The sequence below is a fragment of the Apteryx rowi genome, unplaced genomic scaffold (assembly GCF_003343035.1).
Source record: "Apteryx rowi isolate R43461 unplaced genomic scaffold, aptRow1 scaffold_793, whole genome shotgun sequence".
Taxonomy (NCBI): Eukaryota; Metazoa; Chordata; class Aves; order Apterygiformes; family Apterygidae; genus Apteryx; species Apteryx rowi.
The window spans coordinates 91,133-104,903 of record NW_020451086.1 but is presented as its reverse complement, the minus strand read 5'-3'; the positions used below and the strand labels follow the sequence as shown (position 1 = coordinate 104,903).

The window sequence follows — 13,771 nt, the reverse complement described above, 5'->3', positions numbered from 1 at the left end:
TTATAGCTCAGTTTGCTTGCATTCTTCTACAAGAATTTGATCTTGCATTGTCATAGTAGGGAGGTAATCATTGACTGGGTCTTGAATGCTTGTAAGAATCTGACCTATCCCTCGGCTGATTCTCTGCCCATAGGAGCCACTGCTGTTTTTGGTTGAGACTGTTTGACCTCTGTAGACTTGAGCCTGATGCTCACATATACCAAACTTGCTTAGCAGGATAAATACATCTCTTCGGAAAGCTTTGGTGAAAATAGCATAAAGAAATGGATTGGCACAAGAATTGAGTGGGTAGAAGAGTACCAGCAAGATCTTGGAATTGGTGACAGTTATCAAGGGTTTGCTCATAATGGCTGATAATGCATGGAAAGAGATAGGAGCCATGCACAGAAAGTCAGTAAAAATCAACACAGCCATCCTTTTGGCAATTTTGGTGTCTTTGTCCCCTGACTTGTACTGAGGATTTCGCACAGTGATATAGATTTTTATGTAGCAGGCACAAATAATGACAAAAGCAATAATGTTACATATTAAAACAAAGACAACATAGGCTTCAGCCACTGGTGTTTCAGTGTCCATAGGCAAGCAGATACTGACTTTACTGTAGCTGCTGACTCCAACCAGTGGCAAAAGGGCGAGAAGAAAGCACGAGAGCCAACCTCCCAGCATGATAGCCAAAGCGTGTCGGAGGCGGATCTTTCGATCTGGGTGCATGGCAAAAGTGATGGCATACCAGCGCTCTAGGGTGATTACAGTGAGCGTGTATACAGAAAGTTCACTAGCAAAGACTGTGAAAAAGCCAGCTGTGTTACAACCAGGCCCTGTCTGCCACTCTATGGCATGATTATAGTACTCTGACCTGGTGTAGAGATCCACAGAAGCAATCAAGAGAAGGTATAAGCCCATGCAAAAATCAGCAAAGGCCAAGTTACACATCAGAAATCGTGGTACAGTCAATTTGTAATGGCTGGTCAGAAGGATGAAAAGGACAAAAATGTTACCTAGTATGGCCAGCAGGTTCACAAACCACACCACAATCCTTAGAAATTGGTACCCCATTATATCCTCACAGGGGTTAAACTCATCAGGCTCTGGAGTGCATATTATATCTTCATTGCCTCCACAGACAGGGTAGTCGTAATGGTTGTCAAAGGCCTGGACATCTTCCATTTGAGGGTTCTTGAGCTCTTGGCCAAACCCAATGTTTCCTTCCCCGTGCTCTTCAAAAAAAACATAATAATGGGAATTTTCATGAAAATTCCTGAACTTGGTGCTTTTGTCGTACACAGTGTCAGTGTGATCAGTATATTCTTCTGCATAATCTTTGTAAAACGGACCTCTGAGAGCTTTGACTGATCTTCTCTTAAGAAAGCTGTGACTGCCAGTCTGGTTACACGTCAGATATTCCAGAATTCTGAAAGAGTATAGAGTGAAATCACATTTACAATTCCACTAGAATAGAGTGGGTAGATAAAGGAAACGCTTAAAATCACAATGTGAAAGAAAATTTAGCTATAACAACATTATCAAATACATTTCTATTAATGAAAAGAGAATATAGTGAACAATAAGCTTGAGAGTTTCTGGGATCGAACATCCCAGCAGACTTAAGTCCCAGAAGAGTTTCTTTTTTTAACCTATCTTTTTGCTTTCTTAGTTGCTATCAGGTATCCCCAGTGGTAATGCAGCTTGTCACCATCCATAATCCCTCTTCCTTCCTAGGGGTCTACGTTCTTAACGGGCCACAAGACTTCTAAAATAATACACAAAGCGTTGTTTTCCTTTTTACTCACAAATCAGTTTCTCCCAGAACTCTGGTCATTTTCATTTCTCTCCTGTGTATTTCCTCTAGTATCTTTAAAACTCACTAATAACATAGTACTTGGGAATTGTGTACCTCCATGGTGTGATGCACTTGTGTTTGTAGTCCCAGATTGTTTGTATTTTTTACTAGAAAATATCTTGTAAATTGGCATCAAATTTTTTGATCATTGTCATCTACTGTCACGTAATCCTTAGCATGTCTCATTTCCAGGTGTGCACAATTCCAGATGGCATACAATTCAGGCTGTTTGAGAAATTTTTCATCTCCAGTAATAAGGACAAGCACATACTTGGTTCTTTCTGTCATTAGATCAATTAGGTTCTTTCCGTACATTCTTCCTGCCAGATTTTGAATCTCTCTAGTTTTCTTTGGTTTAGTGGTCTATCTGCACTTTCCTAATCCACTGTAATTGTGAATTGTGAATGTTATTGCTATGTGAATTTTGTATAATTCATGTACTTTACGTAGCATATTTTTAATATACTATGCATTCAGACCTCAAATACTGCAATATTGAAGATTGATGCTGCCTTCCTACATCAGGGACTGAACAAGAATTCATAGCCCTAAACCGTATAAAACTTTGAAGAAATTTGCATTGGATTCATATTTGAATTCTGCAGTAACATTGTGCTAGTAAACACAGTAAGTTTGTGTGTTGTTGTTGTTGTTGTTGTTACAGCAGATGAATTGCTCTGTTGCATCAGGACATCTACACTTGTATTTTTTCTCTTTAATAGCTGTCAGCACTTCTTCTGAAGGGAATCAGGAAATCCTGCAGAAATGGAATCAGAAATAATCTGTCCACAGGGTTATTATAGAATGATCCATTCTCAGCATTTCATTTAGAAGACATCTGAAACATGAGGTTATGTCCCCTCCAAAACTTCTTTTTCCAGTCCTTACTATAATATGTTCTGGTTGTTCTTTTTTCTTTTTGATTCTTCTTATTTCTGGGCTCAGCAAAAGAAAGAGCTGTAGCAAAAGGTCCTACAAATTCTATGCTATATCAAAAATTCTTTCTTCTATCAGTTTGAAATTGTAATATCTCGGCTTCAAAGAATGTCCTCTATATTTAGAAAGCATGTCCACAAAAGTCCAATTATATGTAATTTTATGTTAATATTAAAATATTGCCTTTTACTTATGTAATTTAAAATTGAATGCAAGTTACTGAAACTCACCCACTGTTTTTTTTCCAGTTCTTGAAAGCACAACAATGACTTGGGTAGGACAGATCAGCTCGCATTAGCTGAAGAAATATCTTTACAGCTGGTAATTTCTTTAATGTCCATGTATTTTTGGCCATCAGTTCTTTAAGGCTTTCCAATCCTTTGGCTGGAAGGTTAGCAATGACTGTTCTGGAGACATCCCTAGGTAAAGGAAGAAACAAACTTCAGAACATCAAATGACTGTACTGAAACTTTTCAGACTGTAACAGTAATGTAGGGGTTTCATAGAATTCTACAGCAAAGATCAAATCCAGAGAAGGTGCAGAGAGGATTTAGCAAGCTACATGAATATATTCCACTCCTGAAGCACAAAAGTAGATATAGTATATTCTTATGGAATTGAGTAAATTCTAATTTGACACCATGAACTCATTCATCCACTTAATTCACAGGCTTTGATACTATTAATGTTTTAGCATATATATAATTTTATGTACATGAACATTTCCATACCCTTCAGTGGGAATACTATGCATACAGTTAAGTACCTCCTAAAATCTTTGCAACATTATACTGAAAATTTATCATACCATGGCACTTTGCTAGGATGCATTCAAATTTGAGTAGGATATGAAATCCTCCTGTGACTTCCCTGGTTTTTAAAGCCTCATATCTTTAATGTCTCATAGTGCAAAATATGGATGATAAATAACAAGATTTTTAAATGAGGCCTTTAAAGCCAACCATATACAAATGCATATGCAAAAACAAAGAATTAAAAATTCTTGAAAGTAACTACTGCTTCCATTGGAAGAGCTATTTTCCTTCAGGCTTCCTTAGAGTCACCTGTTGGGCCACTTCAAGGGAAAGCATTCTAGTTGCTAAAACAATGTTCTTCGTAAACTGAAATTAAAATCGTACTTAATTTTTATTAGATTGCAAAATAAGACAGCATCGTTTTATTCAGTTGTCACATTTTGAGTGTTTTAGTAGCAAAGAGCCAGCTTATTCTATTGCTTTTGTGATTCAAAAAAACTATGCACTGAATCCCCACAGATCTCATGGAGAGTAGTTGACCATTTACCATACATTGTCTTTAAAAGACAATGAAAACAACATGAAAAACAACATGGAAAAATGCTTATTTCCACTGTCCAGGAATCAACAATATCCTGCTAGTTCCCCTCCTCCCCTCAAAAAAATAAACCAGAGCTTGGATCCTTACAATGAATTATACAAACAGGGCTAGCACATTCCTCATAGCAAAAGAGCATAGAAGAATCCAGGGGAGGAGCAAGGAGGGAAAGAGCAATGGTATTTTCTATCAAAATATGTTGCAGCATCACTGGAGTGCCTTGCAAACTGCTTTGGAATCAGTAGGTCTGTGTGCATAGCTTTGCACAACAAAGGTTATGCCCAAATGTTACACATACGTGTTCACACCCTTGCTCTTTATTCTTTATTATGGCTTTACCAGTTTCTACTATATGGAAGTCAGACTTTAAATGTGTCTTAGTCCATTCTGAAATGATCAGAAAATTTAGTGTTACATTCACCACTTTCTATTTCTCTGGTACTGAGTCCAACTCAGCTGGTATATTACACAGTTTGTTGGGGAGGTGAATTTCCTTTAGAACAGCCAGGTGAGGATCATCTGGTCCTGCTAGGGTGTTCCACTCATTTTGTTGCTTTGTCCTAAAACCTGTTCTGCTGATGCTTAAGTTGAGATGGATCCTCAGAATTATACTCTGCAAAGAAATTGACCTATAGAAAAGGTTCTAGTGTAGGAACATTGTTGAGTGCTTTCATAGTGAGCACCCATGCTAATAAATAATCCAGTTCTTTTCTATGCATTGTTTTCCAAGAGTGCTGCTCTTGTCTCTCTGTGAGTCTAACCCACTCTGGCTGGTTTCTTGCATCTAAAAATTTTTACTTATTTTATGCTTTAAACAAATTGCTTCTAAAACTGTTATTTTGCTCTGCCTTATTTTTTATCTTTTGATTTGCCAAAATTTATTTTTAAATTGAGTTAGATATTATTTCCACTTTCTGAAGGAGGGCTTTTTACTTCTGATAGCTTGTTTGCCATCATACATATCTGAATATGTCACAATGAGTTGATTTTAACCACATCAAATTCTTCTTTGTTCTTCTACAGTCCTTTTTGATAGATAGTAAGTGTTTTCTGTAAAGCTATATATGGGTCTTAAAAGAGTCTGAATGCTGCCTGCTAGCAGTTTATCTTTTACAGAATCACAGAATGGTTGAGGTTGGATCTAGACATCAACTAGTTCAGCCTTCCTGCTCAAAGCTGGGTCAACTAGAGCAGGTTGCTCAGGGCTGCGTCCAGTTGTGTTTTGAATATCTCCAAGGATGGAGACTCCACAAAATCTCCAGCAACCTGTTCCCTCACAGTAAAAAAGTTTTTCTTGTGTTGAAATGGAATTTCTGGTCTTTCAGTTTGTGCCCATTGCTTTTTGTCCTGTTACTGGACACCACTGAGAAGAGTCTGGCTCTGTCTTCCTTACCTCGCCAGGTACTTCTACGCATTGATACAATCCCCCAAGCCTTCTTTTCTCCAGGCTGAACAGTCCCAGCTCTCTTAGCCTGTCCTTATATGACAGATGCTTCAATCCTTTAATCATCTTAGTGGCCCTTAGCTGCTCCTTTTTGTTTTTTCACTAATTTCCTCATTTTTATAGAGCTATCCTTCTGAAGCAAATTGTCTTGGTGAACTAGATCTTGGACCAGATCTTACCAAGACAAAGCTGGCCTTTCAGCAACCCCCAAAGGTCTCCATCAAGCGCTCATGGTAGTAGCAGTCTACCTGCAGGAAGGGAACATGGTTAAATGCCATATGATGGGAGTTGCTAAGGCTTTGGGGGAGGGAAGTGACAACTYACAAACCTTTTGGAGTTCTTTGAAGATGATCTGGAACAAGCATATGGAGAAAGATGATCCTGTTGGTACAGTGAACCTGGATTTCTGTAAAGCCTTGCAAAGGCAGATATCAAGGGCTATTAAGGTAACTGAGTTGTTATTTGACAAGGGGAATGGCTCTCATCGATTAATAACAAAATAAAAGAGTGAGAGAAAAGACTGGGAAGAGATGGTAAGTTTTCATACCAGAGGAAGAATGGAAAATGGACTTGTATCAGAGCATACACATCATTGCAGTGGAGGTCCACAGAGGCTAGACTGGCACTGGTACTACTGAAATATTCATAAAAAGTCTGGAAAGACAAGGAGAGTGGAAGCAACCAAGCTTGCTTCTGATACAAAATAATTCAGGGCAGTGAAAGCTAAAACTGACTGTGAAAAGAAGTGGAAGGATCCCCCAATGCTAAGTGACTGAGTGGTATAATAGTAGACATGATTCATTATTGATGAATGTAAAGGAGTGTGCTTAGGAAAAGCAATCTTAACTGTACATGGATGACACTGGGTTTAATCTACCTAGTACTCTGGAAAGGTCTTGGAGTCATCTCTGCAAATGTCAGATCAGTGCTGTTCAGTAATGTCGAAGGGAAATAAATAGAACAGAAAAACTTCATAAATCTAATATAGCTACCTCTTAAATACTATATGCAGCTCCTTTTGTCTCATCTTAACAACACGTAAATAAAGTAGATGAGCACAGAACAGCACAGCAAGAACGTTTAGAAGTATCAAGTAGTTTCTATACGAAGTAATAAGGAATAGATACAGACTTTACTGTTAGGAAAAGCTAAGACTGGAAAGAGTAGAAGACTATAGATATGTACAGTGTAAAGAAGGTGATTAGGAATGATTATTCACTGTTTCTTGCAAGATGAGGTATGTGGCACCTCAAAATGTGAGGCAGAACATTGAAAAGAAGGTATAATCTTTTCACAAAATGCAAAATTAAATCATGAAACTTGGTGCCATAATTCATTGTGCAGTCCAAATAACAAGGTAACAAGAAGGACAATATCCTGTTTTGTTTTGATTTTATTCACAATTGTGTCACATTCCCTTAGCAACCAACTGAGTCAGGAGAAACTCCCTGGGGGACAGGGGCTTCTGCATTGTGAGCGCTGGGCAGAGAGGAGCCTCTCTGGGGCCCTGTGTGCGCAGAGGTGGGAGCTGCAGCTCATGGAGAGCTGCAAGGAGCAGGGAGCAGCCAGCCCAGGCCTCAGAAGTGGCAGAAACAGTTCCCCAGAGACCACAGGGAAATTTGCAAAGTCAAAGTGCTTTGCAAGTCAAAGTGCTATTGAATAATGTTATAAAGTCTAAAAGTAAAGATCTGCCCTGTGAGAACAAAGGGCTTGGAAGAATTAGTTGTAAGCCTAGGTCATTTCTGTTCTATCTTACCTAATCCTTTTGAGTATATATATGTGTGTGTGTGTGTATGGGTGTGTATTTAAATAGTTAGGTATTGCAGTTTTTATTATAACAAAATCTGCTGCTTAAATTTGGGAACTTGGAGAGAAGATCTAGGCACAGCCATCTTGAAGTTCTTGTGACTCAGGATTAATCCTATCACAGGTGGGTTGGTCCCACAAATAAGCCACATTAAACACGGTGGCTCAGAAGTTTGGAAGTTTCCCAAATCCCCAGTTTGGGAAGCCCCTAAACTACTGCTCTGCTACTAAAACTACTGGCACCTTGTCTGCCACAGTGTATCATGTCTTATCTTCTGTCTGCACCTCCAGTATTGCAACTGCAGGACCCTCCTGGGAGCTTGGTGTCAGCTTGTTCCCTGAGGAGGAAAACTTCTCAGTCACCAGGGCTGGATGGTTTTCGCACAAAAGTTCTGAAGGAACTCAATGAGGAAATAGTTGGATTAGTAACAGCAGTACATAACCTCCAGCTTAGCACTGCTGTAGAGTCCCAGCCCAGGAAGGTAGCAAATGAGCCACCAATTCTTAAAAAGTTGGGGAGAACAATGGAAGCGCAGGCCTGTCAGTCTGAAAAATTGGCCTTTTCTTAGAAACTCTAATAAAAAGTACAATCAGTGAAGATATGGCTTAATATGATATATATGGGGGGAGTCAGCATGCAAAGGGCTTTTTAAAGAGACATCCTTGTGAATAAGGACTCCCTGACTCACAGAGCCTCCTGGGCTTTCCACACAGCCTCTGACAATGCCCTGCCAAAGGCTGGCATGGAAACCAGGCAGCCATGCTTTTTGTGGAGCTCAAATGTTCAAAATTATGGTAAAGTACAGACAAAATTCACTTCCAGCTCAGACCCAGACCAGGGTTTATCATTTAAGTAGTTGTAGTAGAGAGCTAGCTCAGGTACTAAAAGTTGTCTGTCTGTAGTAGCCTCAAGCTCTACACTGTGGAGCATAGAATTAACCAAAATGTGCTCAACCAATTTTAAAATTGTGCCTTGTTAGCTGTTTTGTTTTTCCTCCTACGGTTTCTTATAAGTCCCATATGACATTTCTAGGCTTTTGCTTACCTTACTTGAAATTTGCAAATTAGATTGAATGTTGTAGAGATACTGCAGAGCTTCAGATGAACATGGGAATAAAACATGGCTTATGATTTAAGAGACACGGTGTTTCCTGAACCAAATGTGTATACCACACAAGAGTTAAATAGAAATTTAGCTGTTCAGTTGTGATTTTTTTTCTGAATTACTATTTTCTCATCTAATTCTTTGTTGTTTTTATGAAGTCAGAAATTCAGAACTAGATATAAAGGACAATAGCTTTTATCAATAACCTTTTTTACATCCAGAAGCATACAATTGTAGTATGAAATCAAGTAATAATGAGAATTTAAAAAGCAGGTAATTGAGAAAATGAGATTGAATGCATAGTAGTAAAACTGGGAAATTTTACCTAATCACACTCAGATTTCTGAGTATTGAAATACTGCAATAGTTAAAAAGTATGAAATGTATAACAGATGAGCTTAGACTAGAGATATTACTTATACTATGGATATTATTTCTATCTACAGAAAGTTTCTTTACAGCTTGTGAATCTACATTGTTTGATTAGCAGATTGCAGAGTGTCCCTGTAGCTTGAAGACTCGCTTGTGCCCAACAGCAGAAACAGAAGGAACCTCCTGAGGTAGGACTGTTTCTTGGATAGGGAAATGAAGCTTTAGAGGGCACTTCTGCTTTTTAAAGATAATGGCCCACCTGTATCTTGTGTGCCATCTTAGCTGACATTTTGAATTCAGTCTGTATGTTTTGGCAAAGCTAATTGAATAATAAACCTGATTATATTTTTGTTGTACTCTGCTGAGCTTGTGTTCTAGGCAGCAGCTCTTGTTGATACATTCAGTAAATTAGATCCACTGAATCTCTGAATCCTACCTAAGATTTCATTATTAGGTGAAGAGCTGTCATTATACCGCTAAATTATTCCTCCAAAGGGAAGAATCCACATATACATCTACATATATCTGAAGATAGAGCAGTGACAGAGGGCTCGGAATATTGGCATGTGTTCTCCTTTCCGCAGGGATCACACTTTCCCCTTTTTCTGTTCTTGCAAACTGCAACTTTATGAAAAAATGTACCCAGCTTTTTAATATCTGCTTAAATATATGCATCTAACTAGCTGGCCTGAGAGCATGCCCAAACTCACACAATATGCATAACCAAGAATAAATTTTTGTAGTTAAATCCTTTCCATTGCTTTTCTTTAAAGTGAAAATGGAAGGAAACTGCCCTCTCATGGCTGACCCAAGGTCAGGCTTTCAGCCTTTAAACTGCTGTTGCTGCTGAAATCCTAATCTGGAAAAAACAATATATGATAGACCTGTGTGGCAGACGTTCCATCAACCATTCCGTCATATCTTACTTCAAGAGTACATACAGGAAACTCCAGAGAGGATGAGCAATGCCAGGTTGGTAGGGAGGCAAGACAGATTCTCTTTTTTTGAGCTCCATAAATATTTTTCTTTTTTTGCATACTAGTCCCTTTCTAGATAATGCCTTTCATTGCCCTAGCAAAAGGAATAATACCTATCTTCTGGCAATGTTTTTCCACAGGGTAATTTTTAACATGGAAGACTATTGTAAATGAGCTTTCTTCCTGCAGAAGATCCAGTGTCCACAAATTCCCATGCTAGGTAAGAACAACTAGATGTCAAAACCAAAAATGACTTAACAAATTATTTACTATCTAAACCAAGTCATTTACACTTTCTGAGGGGCACAGGGAAGGGCCACAGCTGTCAGACTTCTCAGATCATTTTGCAAGTTAACAGATTTTCGTCTATCTATAATTAACTCATTAATGCTAGTCTTTGTGATTAATGCTAGTCTACTGTAGTAGGGTGTATGTAATTAAGCACCCACTGCAAGCACATTTCTGTCTCCTGTGGGAGATATTACCAGCCATTGGTATGACACAATGATAAATAATAGGATTCCCCCCAATTTGCACTCACTATGACTTAGCCACCTTAAAGTAGTGCATATGTGGAAGTGCCAAAAGCTATTTTATTCCTGTTTAAATGGTTCTAGTCCCCCAAGATCAACTAAGAGATCTACTGAATTGTTCTTGGAAGACACCTTGCTTTGTAACAAACTCTTCATACATTGCACATGTGGAATAATTCCTGATTATCCATGGGTAATAGAAGTCTCTGAAATTGCTATTAAAAATACATTAAAATTTAAAAATTAATATTGTATTGCACCCTTCCTAAGATTTTAACTTTATAGTACTTGCAAGTCAAAAGATCATGAAGTGAAATAGTTTGATTTTTTAAGCCACTATTTATTTACTGCTACATTTACTACTGCTTGCATGCTTTTAATACCTTCTGCCTTTGAGAAACAATACTTCTCTGTAATGTATGTAGTACCATATCCCTCTTTAATTTTAAATATTACTATGGATATTGTCAACCATGCAGGTATATCATTCTATTGGGAGATGGATAACTGGCTGTTTGTATTGCAAATGTAAAACACATCCTGAGATCATGAGGATCAATGCCAGGTGGGCTAGCACATAATTCAAGTCATCTGAGAAATCTAGCTTGAAAACGCAGGGTGAGAAGGAAGGGAGAAGGAAGTTCTTTAGTTGTGTATGAATTCAGTTACATAACTTGGCCCCTAAACCAAGAGTTTTCATGCAGCTCACACACCTCTCAAAGCTAGCCCCTCCAGAGTGGGCTTACCTTGGTAACATTGCACAGCAAAGCATTGGCCCACAAACCTTTTCAGCATCTCATTACCTATACACCTCTCTAGCATAGTAACTACACTGGTGCACTAAATGCCCCCATTAACTGCAAGAGTCAACATCTCTGCTGCTGCAATCTTTCAGCTCCTTTAGACTTTAGATCCTGAGCTAGTCTTCTGTCTTTTGCCATCCCTAGGAAGGAGTTTTTTGTCCATTATGTCCTTCCCAGAGGGAAGATGTGCAGTGAGCCATGTGAGACCCCAAACATAACAGGACAGCGCAACACTAGTGTGAGGCTATATATTTATTGCGACTAAGTAATATCAAAATGGAAACATGGTATCCAGATAAAGTTATGTCAACTGAAAAATGTGTTACTTGCTAGGTACAAAATGAGAGAGGGCTTCTGTGGTGCCATGTGTAGTATTAAAAAAAAGGGCTTATCGGACAAATACTAATGAAAAAATTGCTTACTCAGCACAAACACTGCCTCAGTCACAGCTGTGCCCTTCAGTGCATGGGTGAGTGGCCTGAGCTCTCCCAGAAGGCAAAAGCAGTGGAAATGAAGGTGATCCAGCCAGAAAGGAGGAAGAGGAATGATGGCTCTTCCTGGGGGAAAACCACAAGGGCACCCTGAGCAGGAGGTTTAACAGCCCCTTAGTGATTTTTTTCAGGTTTCTCTCCTGATCTGTTGCCTTCTGCTTCCAGAACACTCTTTTCTGCTCTGCCTAGATGGCCAGTTCTTCTCCTGGCATTGGTTGGAGCCTGGATTGTGCTTTACTTGGTCAGAACATGTAACTTTTAAGACACTGTCAAGAAGCACTGCCTTCTCACTGTTGTCTCAGGATCTGGCCACTCATTGCAAAACTGAAGTTTAATCCTCAGATGTTTCTGTCACAGAAAAACGGTTAGTCCTTGATGGTATCTGGGGAGACACACTGCAATATGCTGTTGCCTTCACCTATTCTTCTCATACGCCTGCATCCTGAGGTCTTTGCAGCTTCAAATGAACAAGCCTGGACTAGATTCCTTCCTTTGCAGGCTACCTGGAGAGAAGAGCTGGATGGAACGGCCCACCGGCTGGCAGTCAGAGCCACCAAACTTAGAGTGAGAGTTGTGACACAGGGTTGTCCCTACTGACCTGTGCAGTCCTGCAGCAGCTTTTTGCAAAAGGAAGGGGATTGAACAAAGTGAGTGAGGGGGAGAAGAGCTGGCTCTTGTGTCCTTGTGAGGACGACTGTGGGATTGGTGCTTTCTGACTCTGTTTTTCTGAGCTGTGCTAAAGGGGGGTAGCTGGTGATGCATCAGGTACATTAGGCACACTTTAGGAATCAGACAAAATGTCACCTCTGTGTCCTAGGAGTGGTTTGGCATGATTTGTTTTTGGAACGACTCTGATTATTATGGGTTGCCCTGCCAATGTCCAATTACTTAATATACCTGCTTCAGAAGTATGACTGCATGCATGGTCTGTGCTTACCTCTTCCCTCAAGCTGGTGAAAGGAAAACTTGATACTTACTGGAGCTGACCCCGTTCACAAGGGCTCTGGTAATAACTCCAGTACAGCTTGTGGTAGAGAGTGGTGTGGCCCTGGAAAATGGGTCAAATCTTCCTCTTCACCCAAGGCAAGGTGATTGAGATGTTTTAAGGAGAAGACAGGCTACAGTCCCTACAGAGGCCTCATAATGCATCTAACTTCAGATGCAGGAGGGCAGAGAGAACCAGAGATTTGATGATGACCTTGCCATTGAAGGTCTGCTGCAGCTTTGCATAGCAGGGGCACCGGTCGTCTTAGTATAAATTGGTTATGACCAAGGCAACTTCCAGTCTGCTGTAGGCTCCTATGTAGCTGGTAGCCAGCCTGATTTTCTGGAGTCGGCTGGATTCTGGGAGAAAAATCTTGTCTTCTGCACCTTTGATTATTACAGCTAGCTACTAGGACTCCTTCTGTGAACAACACACCATTATTCTGGTGGAAAGATGCTGTTCTCCTGAAGAGCAGAAAGTGAAACTCTTATGCAGAGTGAGCAGCGAGGGTAATGCTCCTCTGCTGGCACCATCTCGTTTTACAGCAGTGTGTCTGAAGGAAGGAATCTCGCTTTTCAGCACCTCAGTTCTCCATGAGAGGGTCTACACACTACCTTACATAACAGATGGACTCATTTCAGAATACTTGCTTCTTCTTAAAGTTACTTGTGTCATTTTGCATTTATAAAAAATAGGAACATCAAAACTTGCCATTCCTAGTTATAGTGGAGAGTTCATTGGAGGACCATAAAATTAGACTGGAAGCCCAGAAGTAACTTTATTCTGTCTAAAATTTCTTTTTCATATCTGTTTCCATTTTCTTTGCATGTGTGCTACTACAGTCCTTAGTTTGTACTGCAGTTATGCTACAGTTGTACAGTCATGTGATGGGTTGTAGTACAGAGAGGGTCTTTCAGGAGTAAAATTGAGAGGAACAAAATTTTTAATATAAAATACAAACATTTTTTAATTCATTTCCCTATACCACAGTTTATGTTGCTGACATTATTTTCTGTAAACATGCCATTCCCACCCTTGCTGCTCTACTGTTGATAATGGTCTGAAAGAAAGTGCAGCCTAAATTAGTATCATTTTTAAAGCTTTCTCTACTTCGTTTTCTCTTACT

General features: G+C 39.5%; 1 protein-coding gene and 1 long non-coding RNA gene across 4 annotated transcripts in view; one reads left to right on the top strand and one right to left on the bottom strand.

Moving 5' to 3' along the window:
- The window catches only part of TSHR (thyroid stimulating hormone receptor), a 67,064-nt gene continuing 53,293 nt past the window's right edge, over positions 1 to 13,771 (bottom strand). For all 3 annotated transcript variants that reach the window (XM_026088887.1, XM_026088888.1, XM_026088889.1), the window contains 2 exons: positions 3,007 to 3,195; positions 1 to 1,411 (listed from right to left, as the gene is read on the bottom strand). In XM_026088887.1, the coding sequence (XP_025944672.1) occupies positions 1 to 1,411; positions 3,007 to 3,195 (1,600 nt within the window). The remainder of the gene's footprint in view (positions 1,412 to 3,006; positions 3,196 to 13,771) is intronic.
- LOC112977036 lies at positions 2,599 to 13,756 on the top strand. The gene is made up of 5 exons (XR_003257268.1): positions 2,599 to 2,690; positions 3,025 to 3,097; positions 8,972 to 9,044; positions 9,974 to 10,053; positions 12,159 to 13,756. It is a non-coding gene; the product is annotated as an uncharacterized LOC112977036 (long non-coding RNA).